This window comes from Schistocerca nitens, chromosome 4 (assembly GCF_023898315.1).
Source record: "Schistocerca nitens isolate TAMUIC-IGC-003100 chromosome 4, iqSchNite1.1, whole genome shotgun sequence".
Lineage (NCBI taxonomy): Eukaryota > Metazoa > Arthropoda > Insecta > Orthoptera > Acrididae > Schistocerca > Schistocerca nitens.
The window spans coordinates 110,321,466-110,341,117 of record NC_064617.1 but is presented as its reverse complement, the minus strand read 5'-3'; the positions used below and the strand labels follow the sequence as shown (position 1 = coordinate 110,341,117).

Sequence of the window (19,652 nt, the reverse complement as noted above, 5' to 3'; positions counted from 1 at the left end):
AAATGGTTCTGTAGCACTCACAACTGTCAGCATCTTATTTCTTTTAGCATTTATTAAATTCTTCTTGGAGCTTGAGAGTATATTGACTCTCTAATATATCCTGCATACCACATGGAACAGTTTTTTTATGCCTGACTTTCTCAAGGATCTTAATAATTCTGAGTAAATGTCAGCTACTCCTATGCTTTGTTTTCCCTTAGTACATAAAATTATTTATTTATGTATTCCAACATCCATCTCATTTACTACTTGGTCCAACCTTCCCTAAAACTACCTTCAAGTTTCTTTCCTTTTTATAGCCCTTCTATGTATTTGTTTGATCTTTCAGTCTTCTCTTCTTTGATTGGTACTGGTTTGCCATCTGCGATACTAATGTTCATACAATTGCCCTTCTTTTTCCCACAAATTTATTTCATATTCCAGTATCTTCTTACAATGATGCATGCTTCTACAACTTTGAATTTCTGTCCTAGCAATTCCGGCTTTGCCATTTTATCCTTTCTATCAAACTAAGTTTTTAGATGCTAGAATAATTTTTTATGTACTTCATCTGCTGGATGTTTATATTTTATCCTTCCACCTAATACATTTAATATCTCACATATTATTCAAGCACTTTTGCTGGGTATTGTCTTTTAGTATTGTCTCTGTCTAGTTTTTCCTCTGTTGCTTTCAGCATTTCATCTTTCAAAGCTAGCCATGTATTTTCTATTGTATTTTTTCATTTTGCTTTAGTTAGTCATTGCCTAATGCTCCCTTTGAAATGCTCAACAAGCTCTGGTTGTATCAACTTATGCAACTCATATCTCCTAAATTTCCAAAAGTCAACATATAATGGAGATGCTGAGTCACAGATAGGCACAACAAAGTTCCATGAAGTGGTCCCTGCTTCTGCTATATTGAATTTAAATGGTTCAAATGCCTCTGAGCACTATGGGACTTAACATCTATGGTCATCAGTCCCCTAGAACTTAGAACTACTTAAACCTAACTAACCTAAGGACATCACACAACACCCAGTCATCACGAGGCAGAGAAAATCCCTGACCCTATTGAATTTAATGACACATCTTAACGGAACAACAAAACATGAAAAATACCCACTACACTGCCTGTGGATGAGTAAACACTCATGCATGACAGTAGCTGTGTGGTTTCAGTTGCCTGAGACTGCAGTCGTGCGTGAGTTGCGTTTGTGTGAGTGTGTGTAAGTATAAGTGTGTGTGTGTTTGTGTGTGAGTGCTTGTGTGCATATGTGTGTCTATTGTTGACGAAGGCCTTAATGCCCAAAAGCTATAACTGTGAAAGTCTTTTTGTTGTGCCTATCTGTGACTCAGCGTCTCTGCTATATGGTGAGTAGCAACTTTCCTTCCCATAATACTGTTACATTCCATCCTGGATTTTCTATTGTTTGAAATTTCCAATATTTTTGCATTTTTATGCAGTTTTATCCTGCATTTCACATCTAATAAATTACAGTCAGAGACTATATCTTCTTCTGGAAATGTTTGAAATCTTTGTATCTTACCTTTATAATCTCAATCTAACTGAAACCTTCTAACACCTACTGGTCTCTTTACCATACAACCTTTCTTTCTTGATAAATAAAGTTGTAGTAATGATAAAATGTTCAGTGTGTGAAATTGTGCCACGCAGCTTCCCTTTCATTCTTTTCCGATAATCTGTTCAAAAATGGTTCAAATGGCTCTGAGTACTATGGGACTTAACATCTTAGGTCATCAGTCCCCTAGAACTTAGAACTACTTAAACCTAACTAACCTAAGGACATCACACACATCCATGCCCGAGGCTGGATTCGAACCTGCGACCATGGCAGTCTCACGGTTCCGGACTGCAGTGTCTATAACTGCACGGCCACCGCGGCCGGCCCGATAATCCATGCCATTCTCATATATTTCTTCTCTTCTTTTATCCAGAATAAAATTCCAGTCCCTCGCCACAATTAAATTTTCATCTTTATTAATGCACTAAATAACTTCATTTGACTTATAACATTTCACAAACATTGAAACAAATGGAAATAAGTTAAATTTATTTGGCAACAAATTAAAGGAACTCCTCAACAGTATTCACACAAGTGTTGATGGAATGATTCAGTCAGGCAGCCTATGTGAGTATGAGTAAACAGGTCCCTGTTTCAATCCAAAAGCACAGAAAAAAATATAGTTATTATTACACTGCTAAAAATATTAACTTATCCATCTACAATGATGCTAGCTGCCTAGATTTTACCCAAACAGGCTGGGATTGGGGAGGGGTGGATATTTCAAATTTATACTTTACAATGTTTCTGCTGATGCAAATACTGTTGATCATGTTTCCCGCAATGTTCAATTTCAATGGGAAATAAAATGATTTTTAAATTGTGGTTTCATTTGTCTGTTTCATGAAGTGATCCCTGCTTCTGCTATATTGAATTTAATGACACATTTTAACGGAAAAACTCCTGCATGAGAGTAGCAGACACATCATCTGTCATAGATCAGCACACAAGATGGAGTTGGGCAAAGAAGGCCTGTTGAACAAATATTTTTCATCATGGCCAGGTAAGGCTAGAGGGCACTGGAGTTGACTGCAGACACAACTTAGCCTCTCTCCCAAAATGTTGTACTATGGAATACAATGTGTACACCATCTAATTATCGGTGAATGTTTGCAGGGCTGCCATGTACTAGCCTTCTGTATAATTGTTGTTACTCACGTGGGTATCTCTGACAAGATTTAGTAACACGTATTTTATTTATTTGGGCATTTGTAATGCAGGTGGCAGAGAAGTATACTGAAAGAGTATACACTAATAGATATTCAGAATGAGAATGGAAGCACCCTTCCACAGACACATTTTGGGCTGTGACATGATTTGTACCCTGTGAAATGCCTGTGAAACAGGCCTGTGCAGAACTGAAACAATGCCACTGTACTTGTACACAAGGTGCAGCTCCATAAACTAGGTGCCTATATTATACTACGTAAATGCAATTAGGCATAAATTGGGCATGCTTTGTGGATAGTTGAAGAAAGGAGCCAGAAGCACAGGTGACACACTGAACTTAATCACCCCCAAAATCTACAGCTGCAGAACACTGCAGATTCTGTGAAATATGAAGTGCTAAGACAAACCTCATCATTTTGGGATTGCAACTTAAAGGAGACTGTTGAGATACAAGTTGCTGATGGCCTTGTCAATAGGGAAAGTGGCTTTACTTGTAGTAAAACATAGAACCTAGTGCTCAGCTAACTGAAGGCACAACATTGACCAAGAGTGACATCCACACAGATGCTATCAGGGACTGGTGACTGTGGTCTCCCACTGATACTCCAGTTGACACTGTGTGCAGCCGGTCAGGGGGGATCAGGGTGGGGAATGATAAAAGAGTATACAGGAGCCATAACATATCAAATACACTCACCTGAAGATGCCAGCAAGATTCACTGTCGAAATATAGTGTTTCATCAATGACTGCACCCAGGTGGACACTAGGTGACAATACAAACACTAAAATTTATATTGAATGTTAATAAATTTCTCTCTTTCAGATATGCTTTTCTTGCTATTGCTGGTCTGTATTATTTATGTTCTCTCTACTTCAGCCACCATCAGCTATTTTTCTACCCTAGTAGTAGAAGTCATCTACTGCTATTAGTGTTTCTTTTGCAAATTTGATTTCCTAAATTTGGCCTGAATCCAGTCAAATCCATTCCGCAACCCTTGTTTTATTTTTGTTTATATTCATCTGATAACCTCTTGTCAAGACATTATCCATTCCATTTAACTGAATTTGTCGTCAATAAACCACAATTTTTTTATTCCATCTTTGTGAACTTTAAATTCCTATAAAATTTTTCCTTGGTCTACTTTAATGCTTGCTCCTTGTACAGACTGAATAACATCATACATAAGCTACACGTAGATGTTAAAGAATGTCATGGATAGGCTACTACACTCTCACTACCTTCTCAAGTACTACTTCCCTTTCATGTCCCTCAAATCTTATTATTGCAGTCTGACTTCTGTACAAGTTTTGGATAAACTTTTACTTCCTGATAACTTCAGAGTTTCAAAGTCTGTATCTCTGTTAATACTGTAAAATGATATCTCTGAAACTACAAACGCTATGAACAAAGTTTTGCCTTTCTTCAATCTATATTCAAAAATAAATTATGGGGGCAGTATAGTTCCAATACTTCGATTCACCCCTGGATGAAAGAGAAGCACTAAAATAGCTCTACATCATATATTTCTTTCTTATTGTTTGATATGGTCAAAATGGTGATATGCGAGATGTTGTCATGACCATGTCAAACAGTAAGATAAATGTGCCAAGCCAGCCATATGGAGACTATAGAAAAATGATTAAGATTGGAAGATGGCTTGTAGATAAACTGAAACTATAAAACAAATAAAAGTATATTTGCAATCCTGACTACCATGGGTTTTTCTGAATCCAGAACTTCTATATATTTGTTTATTTGTGATTTTTAATAATTATTCTAATCATGAGTGCTCATATAAAGGTATGGTGACAGAACAATGAACAATCTTCAGTAATATTACAGTGAAAGATGTATATACCTGTTGAAGTGGTGGTGGACATGTTGGGGGTTCTGGACAAGGCCCTGGAGATGGAGATGGAACTGCTGGTGGCACACAAACATAAGTGGGACACCGCTGAACAATCACCTTTGGAAGTCGTTTATAATTTTTACTATTACTGTATTTTCCTGCAACAAAAAATGATTAGGATTAAAAGAATACATGTTATAGAAGTAAAGTGGATATTAGGAATATCAGTCTTTCATGTTTCCTTGATGACAAGGTCATTAGAGATGAAGCACAAGTGCTGATAGTACAAAGATAAGGGAGTAAGTTTGTTCTCAGTATTCAGAATAATTAATAAAGGTAAACAACAGAAAACATAAATATGGATTGCCAACATGGGATGTGTGCTCTCTTCTGATGGGAATGTAGCAACTTAACCACTTGAAACACCTGTAATGAAACTGGACAATGCCATACACTGATTTTAGTACACAATCTAAGACATTATTTTAGTATGCAGCCTGAAACACCTGTCACATGTACAATGTGCAAAATTCAAAATATCTTTGCTTGATACTAGCAGGTCATTTATTTTAAACAGACGTTTGTATCAATATATAATACTTTTGAGATCTGTTTCTATATTCAAATACTGACTACTAACAAAAATTTTGTATGATATGCCTATTGTTGTTATATGTAATTTTATTCCAAAGGTTCTCTATTGCAATATATTTGTTATCAAAATAATTAATTATTAAGATGATGTGACTTAACGAACGAAAGTGCTGGCAGGTCGATAGACACACTATCGACCTGCCAGCACTTTCGTTCGGTAAGTCACATCATCTTTGTTTTTAGATATATGATTAATTATTAAATCATTTAAAAATTGTAAAGTAATCAAAAACTTCCTCCATTTTTGCTTAAAAAATCTGGTACTGTTGTAAATGAAGTCGTATATAAAACTAGTACAAATAGTTAGTACTTGTGTACAAAAATTCATACAGCATAACTACATTATTAATCTGAACTAGTTAATGTTGAACAGAAAATTTTGTTCAAAAAACATGTTAAGTAGAGTCATGCAATGACTCGTTGTCTTTCTCTTTGGGGTCTCACCATACGTAGTTTTTGTTAATCAGTACTATGTGTAGAGAGTTTGTTCACAGAAGTATGTGTTTCCAGAAAGCATCTGTTTAAATGGATACAAGAAAACTTGAGAAAACTGGAAATCCTTTTTGCCACTCTGCTAGGAAGTTTAGCTACACTTGACAACAAAGAACAATGAAGAAGTCAAGATGACAAAATATAAGTAGAAAGCAGAAAACTTAAGTTATCTTAAACTGAACATAAAAAAATTACTAACTACCTTACATCATCTTTGCAAAGCATTAAATATTGACCAGCAATGTACATCTTGAAGTGGCAACGTGAAGTTTTCTGATTTAATTTGAGAATAATAATTTTCATTTACTGAAGGAGCAATCATCAGACACTGCAACACAGCATCCAATGGAAATGAAGTGTGTCAGACTATATTTAAAATATTAAGATGTATATCTTGTTAGTTCCAGGACATTTAATAACTGCACTTGAAGAAACATCAATTCCTCATGATATTTTAAGAACAAGTAAGTAAAAAGACAAGTGTAAACATCCCCATCTTACGTACATAAAAGTGAGCAAAGGGTAGCAATTCAGATGCATGTGTGAGTATTTTGGAGGAGGAAAATGTGGTGCAGACTACAGAATTTCAAGCCATAGTACACACAAACAGGTATATGAACCCCTTTTGGTCCAACAATACCACAAAAAAGCATCTAGGCAAGGTTGAAAAGGTCAGGAGTCCATGAAAATGAACACTGAAAAGTCACTTTCTGAAAGTTCTAAATATCCTTCCTTTCCTAAGTTTCTCCAATTTCCTCCATTTCTTTTTATTTAAAGAATTATCAGTCCTTTTCTAGGCTGATATGTCAAACAGCTTATTACAAACATAATTTATATGGTTCACAATTTGGGTCACAATGAGCTGTCATCATAACTAGGATTCATGTAGTGCTGAGATAAATTACTGTACTTATGCACATAATATCCAGTCTGATGTGTAAATGTAGTTTTAACTAACATAGTGAACTCCTGATGAGGGTCATTGCAAGAGGGGGATGGCCACTTCTATAATTTACATTAATGGAAATTTTTTTAGATTTTTACCACATATTCTTAATATGATGTTCTCAGGGATCCATGAATGATTCATTACCGAGGCGACGGGATCATAAAGGACCTAGGAAAAACACACATTGAACAGATCACTTTACTCAACAGAGACAAATTCAGACTAGGGTTGGCAGCAATCTCCGGTTGTTCGCTGATGCTGCATAGTAAGGTGTCAAAGTTAAGTGTGATTAATGGCAGCTAGCTCTAAAATCTAAGAAAATTTACATTAATGTGGATGAGTAGGAAAAACAAACCCATAATGTTCAGATACAGCATTCTCCTTGGCACAATCATGTCATTTAAATATCTGGGTGTAACACTGGAAAACAATGTGAAATGGAATGGACATTTGATGAGGTAGTGAAGATGAAAGGTTGACTTTGGTTTATTGGGAGAATTCTAGGAAAGTGTGGTTCATCTGTAAAGGAGACTGCATATAGGATGTGAGTGTGACCTATTCTTGACTACTGCTCAAGTGTTTGGGACCTGTACCAGCTTGGGTTAAAGGAAGATATCAAAGCAATTCAGAGGTGAGCTGCTAGATTTGTTACTGGTAGTTTCAAACAACATGCAAGTGTTACTGATATGCTTCAGAAATTCAAAAGGGAATCACTGAAGGATGGAAACTTTATTTTGAAGAACACTATTCAGAAAATTTAGAGAACTGACATTTTCAGCTGACTGCCGAATTATTGGGCTTGGTTGGGTTGTTTGAGGGAGGAGACCAGACAGCGAGGTCATTGGTCCCATCGCATTAGGGAAGGATGAGGAAGGAACCATCCTGGCATTTGCCTGGAGCGATTTAGAGAAGTCAAGGAAAACCTAAATCAGGATGGCCGGACCCGGGATTGAATCGTCGTCCTCCCGAATGTGAGTCCCGTGTGCTAGCCACTGCGCCACCTTGCTCGGTGCCGAATTATTCTACTGCCTCCAACATACATTGTGCACAAGGACCATGAAGATACGATACGAGAAACTGGGGCTCATATTTAGGCATATAGCCAGTCGCTTTTCCCTCACTATAATTGTGTGTGTAACAGGAAACGAAATGACTCGTAGTGGATTGCAGAGTTGCAGATTATCTATGTAGGTGTTGACATAGAAGTCAAGAAATTCAAAGGTTTACAGGATGATAAAACAAATAGAAAAAACAAGTGGAGTCAAATGGTCAAATCTGAGAAGAAAATTCCATCCTGAAAAAATGAAACCATTCTGGAGAAGGGTGAATGAAATGACAAATAAATAGTCATCTCGCTGTGGTCCTTAGTTGGCCATAAATGCAACTAAAGAAGTTAACAATAATTTAAAAGCATGTTTATATGCAAGTGAATGTTTAATGATGAACTATAAGCATCACAGGATAGAGGTATTTGATAAATGGGTTCTTAGAAAAATAATGGGTGCAACACCACCAACAGAAGACGAAATTATCAAACACATAAAGAAATTAAAAAATAACAAAGCCTCTGGGGAGGATGGAATTGTAGCCGAATTTCTCAAAAGTCTAGGGCCTATTTTAAGAAAGGAGCTAGTAAGAATTATTCAAATTATACGGGACACCAAAGAAATCCCAGATGATTGGAAGTGTGCCTTAATATGCCCATTACATAAAAAAGGAGACAAACATGATGTGAATAATTACAGAGGAATTTGTCTACTCTCTGTGTCATATAATATATTATCAGCTTGTATTCTTGAAAGAGCACAACAACTGCTAAACCCAAAATCGCGGATTCCAAGTGGGTTTAAGGCCAAACAGATCATGCCCAGAGAAAATCTTAAATCTAAAATTAATCACAAGAATAAGGAAGACGTGAGGCAAGACTACAGTGTGTCTTTGTCGACTTCAAAAAGACCTATGACTCAATCCACACACTCTCACTATTTAGGATTCTTGAAGAAAAAGGATTGGATAGGAAAATACAGAAAATCATTCAGCAGACATTAACAAATACAGCATCCAAAGTGAAATTTATGGGAAAACTTCCAAAACTATTTGAGATAAAAACTGGGGTTAGCCAAGTGCCCCACTTGTGACAGGATACTTTCTGGGACTGGAGCAGACTCTGAATGTGGCTCTCCAGCAGGGATACGACTTCCTCAAATCCTGCCCTGAAATGAGATCCATCCTTCATGAAATCCTCCCCACTCCACCAAGAGTGTCTGTCCACCATCCACCTAACCTTCATAACCTCTTCGTTCATCCCTATGAAATCCCCAAACCACCTTCCCTACCCTCTGGCTCCTACCCTTTTAACCGTCCCCAGTGTAAAACCTTTCCCATGCACCCTCCCACCACCACCTACTCCAGTCCTGTAACCCGGAAGGTGTTCACGATCAAAGGCAGAGCCACGTGTGAAAGCACCCATGTGATTTACCAACTGACCTGCCTACAATGTGAAGCTTTCTATGTGGGAATGACCAACAACAAACTGTCCATTCGCATGAATGAACACAGGCAGACAGTGTTTGTTGGTAATGAGGATCACCCTGTGGCTAAACATACCTTGGTGCACGGCCAGCACATCTTGGCACAGTGTTACACCATCTGGGTTATCTGGATACTTCCCACTGACACCAACCTATCAGAAATCTGGAGATGGGATCTTGCCCTTCAATATATTCTCTCTTCCCATTACCCACCAGGCCTCAACCTCCACTAATTTCAAGTTGCCGCCCCTCGTACATCACCTGTCATTTAACAATATCTTTGCCTCTGTACTTTCGCCTCGACTGACATCTCTGCCCAGCCTCTTTACATTTACATATGTCTGCCTGTGTCTGTATGTGTGTGGATGGATATGTGTGTGCGTGCGAGTGTATACCTGTCCTTTCTTCCCCCTAAGGTAAGTCTTTCCGCTGCCGGGATTGGAATGACTCCTTACCCTCTCCCTTAAAACCCGCATCCTTTCGTCTTTCCCTCTCCTTCCCTCTTTCCTGATGAAGCAACCTTGGGTGGTTGTGAAAGCTTGAAATTTGTGTGTTTTTTATTGTGTCTATCTACCAGCACTTTCCCGTTTGGTAAGTCACAGCATCATTGTTTTTTATATATATTTTTTTCCCACGTAGAATTTTTCCCTCTATTACATATTTACTACATAGCAAAACCCTGAAGTTCATTTGTACAAAATCATAAATCTCCAAAAGTTCTTCCTTCAAAATTTTGATATTATGTTGAATTCGAATACTCACTTGTTTTTACATACCAACTGGAGCGCCATATTTTGTTTGTGTGTGTGTGTGTTTGTGTCCATGCGAGTCATACATTTATGTACCATATGGGACTCTTGTATGTAAAAAAGAGACACACGTATTTAAATGCAACATTGTGTCGAAATTACACTCTAGGGCACATAAGTAGGTATACAAAAACACAAGCACTATGTCAAAATTTCAAAGCACTTGGTGAAGAACTTTTGGAGATTTAGAATTTTGTACAAATGAACATTTAAATCTATATAAATAATAATGTAAATGTCCGTCTCCGTAGCGTAGCGGTAGCATTACTGCCTATCACGCAGGAGGCCTGGGTTCGATTCCTGGCAGGGCACTGGGTGTTGTGTGTCCTTCATCATCATTTTCATTATCATTGACTAGCAAGACACTGAAGTGGCGTGAACTAAAAAGGACTTGCAATGCGGCGGGTGAACTCCAGCGATTAGGGCCTCCTGGCCAACAATGCCATATGATCATTTCATTTCATTTCATAATGTAAATGTTCATTTGTACATACTTACCAGAGTGTCACACATAATATATAAATATACATGTAATAATTATTGGAAAAAAATCAATAAAAATGTAAATGTTCATTTGCACAAAAGCATAAATCACCAAAAGTTCTGCACTAATTGCTTTGAAATTTTGACACAATATTGCATTCATATATATGTACCTATTTTATAATATATATTTTATGTAAATAAATAATTAATATATAAAGGGAAAATGTTATTACCAATAATCTCAAAAAGTTCGTGACTGATTTACTTTAAATCTTTACATAATAATTGAATGAACAACATTGGAACATCGTTAGAAAAGAGGAAAGTTGTATTTACAGGAGGAGATGGAGAGAGGGGGGAGGAGCAGATGGACATAGAAAGAGGGGAGGAGGTGATGGGCACAGAGAGAGGGGGCTGGAGGAGATAGATAGATAGATAGAGAGAGAGAGAGAGAGAGAAGGGGGGGGGATACAGGAGAAGATGGAAGAGAAAGGGAGAGGAGGAGATGAACAAGGAGATGGCGAGGAGGAGACCGACAGTGACCGGGAGGGGGAGAAGGAGGTTAGGACGTGTATACAGTTCCCTTACATGTTAGAAATATGTGCTTTCTATTTTCTTTCTTTTCTGTTTAACTAGACTCAGCCAAGGCAAAGTGTGGAAATGTGGGCAGGAACAGCTAATAAATAAACAAAAGTTTAGAAGGTTTTCAAGGCTGAAGAAATAAGAAATCAGGAGCAACATGGACAGAAGAAAAGGAAAGACAACAAGGAGAGAGGATGAAGGAGTATGGAGAAAATAGTAAACAATAGAGAAAGAAGAAGAATTGAAGTCATTACATGATCCTAGTTAGACAATACAAAGATAAAAATAAAATTAAAACAATGCCATGTCTTCTCCAACTAAGCATTAACTGCAGCAAAGTACAAATGGAGGCCCCATTTGGGGGAGATCGGCCGCTGCATTGCAAGTCCTATGAAAGTGAAGTAAGAAGTATAAGTGAATTAAAATTACATTATATTTTACTCAATTGCATTTTTTCATCTGTTATTTTTTTAATATTTCTTAAGATGTTTTAAAAGTATTTTATTCCTTCAAATGTTTTAATTTCATTGGTCCACAACCTGACAGTTGTCATGTTAGAACTCTTCTGCTATTGGATGCAGATTTGGCAACTTTATGTTTTAAATGGTTTACTTTTAATTTTACTAGTTCACAACCTGTTATTTGTTATGTTTGACTTTTCTGCTATTTTATGCAGATTTTAGCAATCACATTTTAAATTTCTTACCTTATCATTTTACTTGTCCATAACCTGTCATTTGTTATGTCTGGAATTTTATGCTATTAGACGCAGATTCCCTCCATGAGCCATGGACCTTGCCGTTGGTGGGGAGGCTTGCGTGCCACAGTGATACAGATATCTGTACCGTAGGTGCAACCACAACGGAGGGGTATCTGTTGAGAGGCCAGACAAACACGTGGTTCCTGAAGAGGGGCAGCAGCCTTTTCAGTAGTTGCAAGGGCAACAGTCTGGATGATTGACTGATATGGCCTTGTAACACTAACCAAAACAGCCTTGCTGTTCTGGTACTGCGAACGGTTGAAAGCAAGGGGAAACTACAGCCATAATTTTTCCTGAAGGCATGCAGCTTTACTGTATGGTTAATGATGATGGCGTCCTCCTGGGTAAAATATTCCGGAGGTAAAATAGTCCCCCATTCGGATCTCCGGGCGGGGACTACTCAGGAGGACGTCATTATCAGTCATTATCAGGAGAAAGAAAACTGGCGTTCTACGGATCGGAGTGTGGAATGTCAGATCCCTTAATCGGGCAGGTAGGTTAGAAAATTTAAAAAGGGAAATGGATCGGTTAAAGTTAGATATAGTGGGAATTAGTGAAGTTTGGTGGCAGGAGGAACAAGACTTTTGGTCAGGCGAATACAGGGTTATAAATACAAAGTAAAATAGGGGTAATGCAGGAGTAGGTTTAATAATGAATAAAAAAATAGGAATGCGGGTAAGCTACTACAAACAGCATAGTGAACGCATTATTGTGGCCAAGACAGACACGAAGCCCAAGCCTACTACAGTAGTACAAGTTTATATGCCAACTAGCTTTGCAGATGAAGAAATAGAAGAAATATGTGATGAAATAAAAGAAATTATTCAGATAGTAAAAGGAGATGAAAATTTAATAGTCATGGGTGACTGGAATTCGGTAGTAGAAAAAGGGAGAGAACGAAACGTAGTAGGTGAATATGGATTGGGGGTAAGAAATGAAAGAGGAAGCCGCCTGGTAGAATTTTGCACAGAGCATAACTTAATCATAGCTAACACTTGGTTCAAGAATCATAAAAGAAGATTGTATACATGGAAGAAGCCTGGAGATACAGACAGATTTCAGATAGATTATATAATGGTAAGACAGAGGTTAAGGAACCAGGTTTTAAATTGTAAGACATTTCCAGGGGCAGATGTGGACTCTGACCACAATCTATTGGTTATGAACCGTAGATTAAAACTGAAGAAACTGCAAAAAGGTGGGAATTGAAGGAGATGGGACCTGGATAAACTGAAAGAACCAGAGGTTGTACAGAGTTTCAGGGAGAGCGTAAGGGAACAAATGGCAGGAATGGGGGAAAGAAATACAGTAGAAGAAGAATGGGTAGCTCTGAGGGATGAAGTAGTGAAGGCAGCAGAGGATCAAGTAGGTAAAAAGACGAGGGCTAGTAGAAATCCTTGGGTAACAGAAGGAATATCGAATTTAATTGATGAACGGAGAAAATATAAAAATGCAGTAAATGAAGCAGGCAAAAAGGAATACAAACGTCTCAAAAATGAGATTGACAGGAAGAGCAAAATGGCTAAGCAGGGATGGTTAGAGGATAAATGTAAGGATGTAGAGGCTTATCTCACTAGGGGGAAGATAGATACTGCCTACAGGAAAATTAAAGAGACCTTTGGAGAAAAGAGAACCACTTGTATGAATATTAAGAGCTCAGATGGAAACCCAGTTCTAAGCAAAGAAGGGAAAGCAGAAATGTGGAAGGAGTATACAGAGGGTCTATACAAGGGCGATGTACTTGAGGACAATATTATGGAAATGGAAGAGGATGTAGATGAAGATGAAATGGGACATATGATACTGTGTGAAGAGTTTGACAGAGCACTGGAAGACCTGAGTCGAAACAAGGCCCCGGGAGTAGACAACATTCCATTAGAACTACTGATGGCCTTGGGAGAGCCAGTCCTGACAAAACTCTACCATCTGGTGAGCAAGATGTATGAGACAAGCAAAATTCCCTCAGACTTCAAGAAGAATATAATAATTCCAATCCCAAAGAAAGCAGGTGTTGACAGATGTGAAAATTACCGAACTATCAGTTTAATAAGTCACAGCTGCTAAATACTAACGCAAATTCTTTACAGATGAATGGAAAAACTAGTAGAAGTCGACCTAGGGGAAGATCAGTTTGGATTACGTAGAAATACTGGAACACGTGAGGCAATACTGACTCTACGACTTATCTTAGAAGCTAGATTAAGGAAAGGCAAACCTACGTTTCTAGCATTTGTAGACTTAGAGAAAGCCCCCCCATAAACCATGGACCTTGCCGTTGGTGGGGAGGCTTGCGTGCCTCAGCGATACCGATGGCCGTACCGTAGGTGCAACCACAACGGAGGGGTATCTGTTGAGGGGCCAGACAAACATGTGGTTCCTGAAGAGGGGCAGCAGCCTTTTCAGTAGTTGCAGGGGCAACAGTCTGGATGATTGACTGATCTGGCCTTGTAACATTAACCAAAACGGCCTTGCTGTGCTGGTACTGCCAACGGCTGAAAGCAAGGGGAAACTACAGCCGTAATTTTTCCCGAGGACATGCAGCTTTACTGTATGATTAAATGATGATGGCGTCCTCTTGGGTAAAATATTCCGGAGGTAAAATAGTCCCCCATTCGGATCTCCGGGCGGGGACTACTCACGAGGACGTCGTTATCAGGAGAAAGAAAAGTGGCATTCTACGGATCGGAGCGTGGATGTCAGATCCCTTAATTGGGCAAGTAGGTTAGAAAATTTAAAAAGGGAAATGGATAGGTTAAAGTTAGATATAGTGGGAATTAGTGAAGTTCGGATGCAGGAGGAACAAGACTTTTGGTCAGGTGATTACAGGGTTATAAATACAAAATCAAATAGGGGTAATGCAGGAGTAGGTTTAATAATGAATAAAAAAATAGGAGTGTGGGTTAGCTACTACAAACAGCATAGTGAACGCATTATTGTGGCCAAAGCCCATGCCTACTACAGTAGTTGTTGTTGTTGTGGTCTTAAGTCCTGAGACTGGTTTGATGCAGCTCTCCATGCTACTCTATCCTGTGCAAGCTTCTTCATCTCCCAGTACCTACTGCAACCTACATCCTTCTGAATCTGCTTAGTGTATTGATCTCTTGGTCTCCCTCTACGATTTTTACTCTCCACGCTGCCCTCCAATGCTAAATTTCTGATCCCTTGATGCCTCAAAACATGTCCTACCAACAGATCCCTTCTTCTAGTCAAGTTGTGCCACAAACTTCTCTTCTCCCCAATCCTATTCAATACCTCCTCATTAGTTACGTGATCTACCCACCTTATCTTCAGCATTCTTCTGTAGCACCACATTTTGAAAGCTTCTATTCTCTTCTTGTCCAAACTGGTTATCGTCCATGTTTCACTTCCATACATGGCTACACTCCATACAAATACTTTCAGAAATGACTTCCTGACACTTAAATCTATACTCCATGTTAACAAATTTCTCTTCTTCAGAAACGATTTCCTTGCCATTGCCAGTCTACATTTTATATCCTCTCTACTTCGACCATCATCAGTTATTTTACTCCCTAAATAGCAAAACTCCTATACTACTTTAAGTGTCTCATTTCCTAATCTAATCCCCTCAGCATCACCCGATTTAATTTGACTACATTCCATTAGCCTCGTTTTGCTTTTGTTGATGTTCATCTTATATCCTCCTTTCAAGACACTGTCCATTCCGTTCAACTGCTCTTCCAAGTCCTTTGCTGTCTCTGACACAATTACAATGTCATCGGCGAACCTCAAAGTTTTTACTTCTTCTCCATGAATTTTAATACCTACTCCAAATTTTTCTTTTGTTTCCTTTACTGCTTGCTCAATATACAGATTTAATAACATCGGGGAGAGGCTACAACCCTGTCTCACTCCTTTCCCAACCACTGCTTCCCTTTCATGCCCCTCGACTCTTATAACTGCCATCTGGTTTCTGTACAAATTGTAAATAGCCTTTCGCTCCCTGTATTTTACCCCTGCCACCCTCAGAATTTGAAAGAGAGTATTCCAGTTAACGTTGTCAAAAGCTTTCGGTAAGTCTACAAATGCTAGAAACATAGGTTTGCCTTTTCTTAATCTTTCTTCTAAGATAAGTCGTAAGGTTAGTATTGCCTCACGTGTTCCAACATTTCTACGGAATCCAAACTGATCTTCCCCGAGGTCCGCTTCTACCAGTTTTTCCATTCGTCTGTAAAGAATTCGCGTTAGTATTTTGCAGCTGTGACTTATTAAACTGATAGTTCGGTAATTTTCACATCTGTCAACACCTGCTTTCTTTGGGATTGGAATTATTATATTCTTCTTGAAGCCTGTGGGTATTTCGCCTGTCTCATACATCTTGCTCACCAGATGGTAGAGTTTTGTCATGACTGGCTCTCCCAAGGCCATTAGTAGTTCTAATGGAATGTTGTCTACTCCCGGGGCCTTGTTTCGACTCAGGTCTTGCAGTGCTCTGTCAAACTCTTCCTGCAGTATCTTATCTCCCATTTCATCTTCATCTAGATCCTCTTCCATTTCCATAATATTGTCCTCAAGTACATCGCCCTTGTATAAACCCTCTATATACTCCTTCCACCTTTCTGCCTTCCCTTCTTTGCTTAGAACTGGGTTGCCATCTGAGCTCTTGATATTCACACAAGTGGTTCTCTTCTCTCCAAAGGTCTCTTTAATTTTCCTGTAGGCAGTATCTATCTTACCACTAGTGAGAAAAGCCTCTACATCCTTACATTTGTCCTCTAGCCATCCCTGCTTAGCCATTTTGCACTTCCTGTTGATCTCATTTTTGAGACGTTTGTATTCCTTTTTTCCTGCTTCATTTACTGCATTTTTATATTTTCTCCTTTCATCAATTAAATTCAATATTTCTTCTGTTACCCAAGGATTTCTATTAGCCCTCGTCTTTTTACCTACTTGATCCTCTGCTGCCTTCACTACTTCATCCCTCAGAGCTACCCATTCTTCTTCTACTGTATTTCTTTCCCCCATTCCTGTCAATTGTTCCCTTATGCTCTCCCTGAAACTCTCTACAACCTCTGGTTCTTTCTGTTTATCCAGGTTCCATCTCCTTAAATTCCCACCTTTTTGCAGTTTCTTCAGTTTCAATGTGCAGTTCATAACCAATAGATTGTAGGCAGAATCCACATCTGCCCCTGGAAATGTCTTACAATTTAAAACCTGGTTCCTAAATCTCTGTCTTACAATTATGTAATCTATCTGATACCTTTTAGTATCTCCAGGATTCTTCCAGGTATCCAACCTTCTTTCATGGTTCTTGAACCAAGTGTTAGCTATGATTAAGTTATGCTCTGTGCTAGATTCTACAAGTCGGCTTCCTCTTTCATTTCTTCCCCCCAATCCATATTCACCTACTATGTTTCCTTCTCTCCCTTTTCCTACTGACGAATTCCAGTCACCCATGACTATTAAATTTTCGTCTCCGTTCACTACCTGAATAATTTCTTTTATCTCGTCATACATTTCATCAATTTCTTCATCATCTGCAGAGCTAGTTGGAATATAAACTTGTACTACTGTAGTAGGCATGGGCTTTGTGTCTATCTTGGCCACAATAATGCGTTCACTATGCTGTTTGTAGTAGCTAACCCGCACTCCTATTTTTTTATTCATTATTAAACCTACTCCTGCATTACACCTATCTGATTTTGTATTTATAACCCTGTAATCACCTGACCAAAAGTCTTGTTCCTCCTGCCACCGAACTTCACTAATTCCCACTGTATCTAACTTTAACCTATCCATTTCCCTTTTTAAATTTTCTAACCTACCTGCCCGATTAAGGGATCTGACATTCCATGCTCCGATCCGTAGAACGCCACTTTTCTTTCTCCTGATAACGACGTCCTCTTGAGTAGTCCCCGCCCGGAGATCCGAATGGGGGACTATTTTACCTCCGGAATATTTTACCCAAGAGGACGCCATCATCATTTAATCATACAGTAAAGCTGCATGTCCTCGGGAAAAATTACGGCTGTAGTTTCCCCTTGCTTTCAGCCGTTGGCAGTACCAGCACAGCAAGGCCGTTTTGGTTAATGTTACAAGGCCAGATCAGTCAATCATCCAGACTGTTGCCCCTGCAACTACTGAAAAGGTTGCTGCCCCTCTTCAGGAACCACATGTTTGTCTGGCCACTCAACAGATACCCCTCCGTTGTGGTTGCACGTACGGTACGGCCATCTGTATCGCTGAGGCACGCAAGCCTCCCCACCAACGGCAAGGTCCATGGTTCATGGGGGGACTACAGTAGTACAAGTTTATATGCCAACTAGTAGTACAAGTTTATATGCCAACTAGCTCTGCAGATGATGAAGAAATTGATGAAATGTATGACGAGATAAAAGAAATTATTCAGGTAGTGAACGGAGACGAAAATTTAGTAGTCATGGGTGACTGGAATTCGTCAGTAGGAAAAGGGAGAGAAGGAAACATAGTAGGTGAATATGGATTGGGGGGAAGAAATGAAAGAGGAAGCCGCCTTGTAGAATTTTGCACAGAGCATAACTTAATCATAGCTAACACTTGGTTCAAGAATCATAAAAGAAGGTTGGAAACCTGGAAGAATCCTGGAGATACTAAAAGGTATCAGATAGATTATATAATGGTAAGACAGAGATTTAGGAACCAGGTTTTAAATTGTAAGACATTTCCAGGGGCAGATGTGGATTCTGCCCACAATCTATTGGTTATGAACTGCACACTGAAACTGAAGAAACTGCCAAAAGGTGGGAATTTAAGGAGATGGGACCTGGATAAACTGAAAGAACCAGAGGTTGTAGAGAGTTTTAGGGAGAGCATAAGGGAACAATTGACAGGAATGGGGGAAAGAAATACAGTAGAAGAAGAATGGGTAGCTCTGAGGGATGAAGTAGTGATGGCAGCAGAGGATCAAGTAGGTAAAAAGACGAGGGCTAATAGAAATCCTTGGGTAACAGAAGAAATATTGAATTTAATTGATGAAAGGAGAAAATATAAAAATGCAGTAAATGAAGGAGGCAAAAAGGAATACAAACGTCTCAAAAATTAGATCAACAGGAAGTGCAAAATGGCTAAGCAGGGATGGCTAGAGGACAAAAGCAAGAATGTAGAGGCTTGTCTCACTAGGGGTAAGATAGATACTGCCTACAGGAAAATTAAAGAGACCTTTGGAGAGAAGAGAACCACTTGTGTGAATATCAAGAGCTCAGATGGCAACCCAGTTCTAAGCAAAGAAGGGAAGGCAGAAAGGTGGAAGGAGTATATAGAGGGTTTATACAAGGGCGATGTACTTGAGGACAATATTATGGAAATGGAAGAGGATCTAGATGAAGATGAAATGGGAGATAAGATACTGCAGGAAGAGTTTGACAGAGCACTGCAAGACCTGAGTCGAAACAAGGCCCCGGGAGTAGACAACATTCCATTAGAACTACTAATGGCCTTGGGAGAGCCAGTCATGACAAAACTCTACCATCTGGTGAGCAAGATGTATGAGACAGGCGAAATACCCACAGGCTTCAAGAAGAATATAATAATTCCAATCCCAAAGAAAGCAGGTGTTGACAGATGTGAAAATTACCGAACTATCAGTTTAATAAGTCACAGCTGCAAAATACTAACACGAATTCTTTACAGACGAATGGAAAAACTGGTAGAAGCGGACCTCGGGGAAGATCAGTTTGGATTCCGTAGAAATGTTGGAACACGTGAGGCAATACTAACCTTACGACTTATCTTAGAAGAAAGATTAAGAAAAGGCAAACCTATGTTTCTAGCATTTGTAGACTTACCAAAAGCTTTTGACAATGTT

General features: G+C 38.9%; 1 protein-coding gene across 1 annotated transcript in view; it reads right to left on the bottom strand.

Annotated features, from left to right (window-relative positions):
- LOC126251888 (hemocytin) overlaps positions 1 to 19,652 on the bottom strand; it is a 541,167-nt gene that overhangs the window by 146,567 nt on the left and 374,948 nt on the right. The window contains exon 52 of the mRNA XM_049952591.1: positions 4,595 to 4,743. Within this exon, the coding sequence (XP_049808548.1) occupies positions 4,595 to 4,743 (149 nt within the window). The remainder of the gene's footprint in view (positions 1 to 4,594; positions 4,744 to 19,652) is intronic.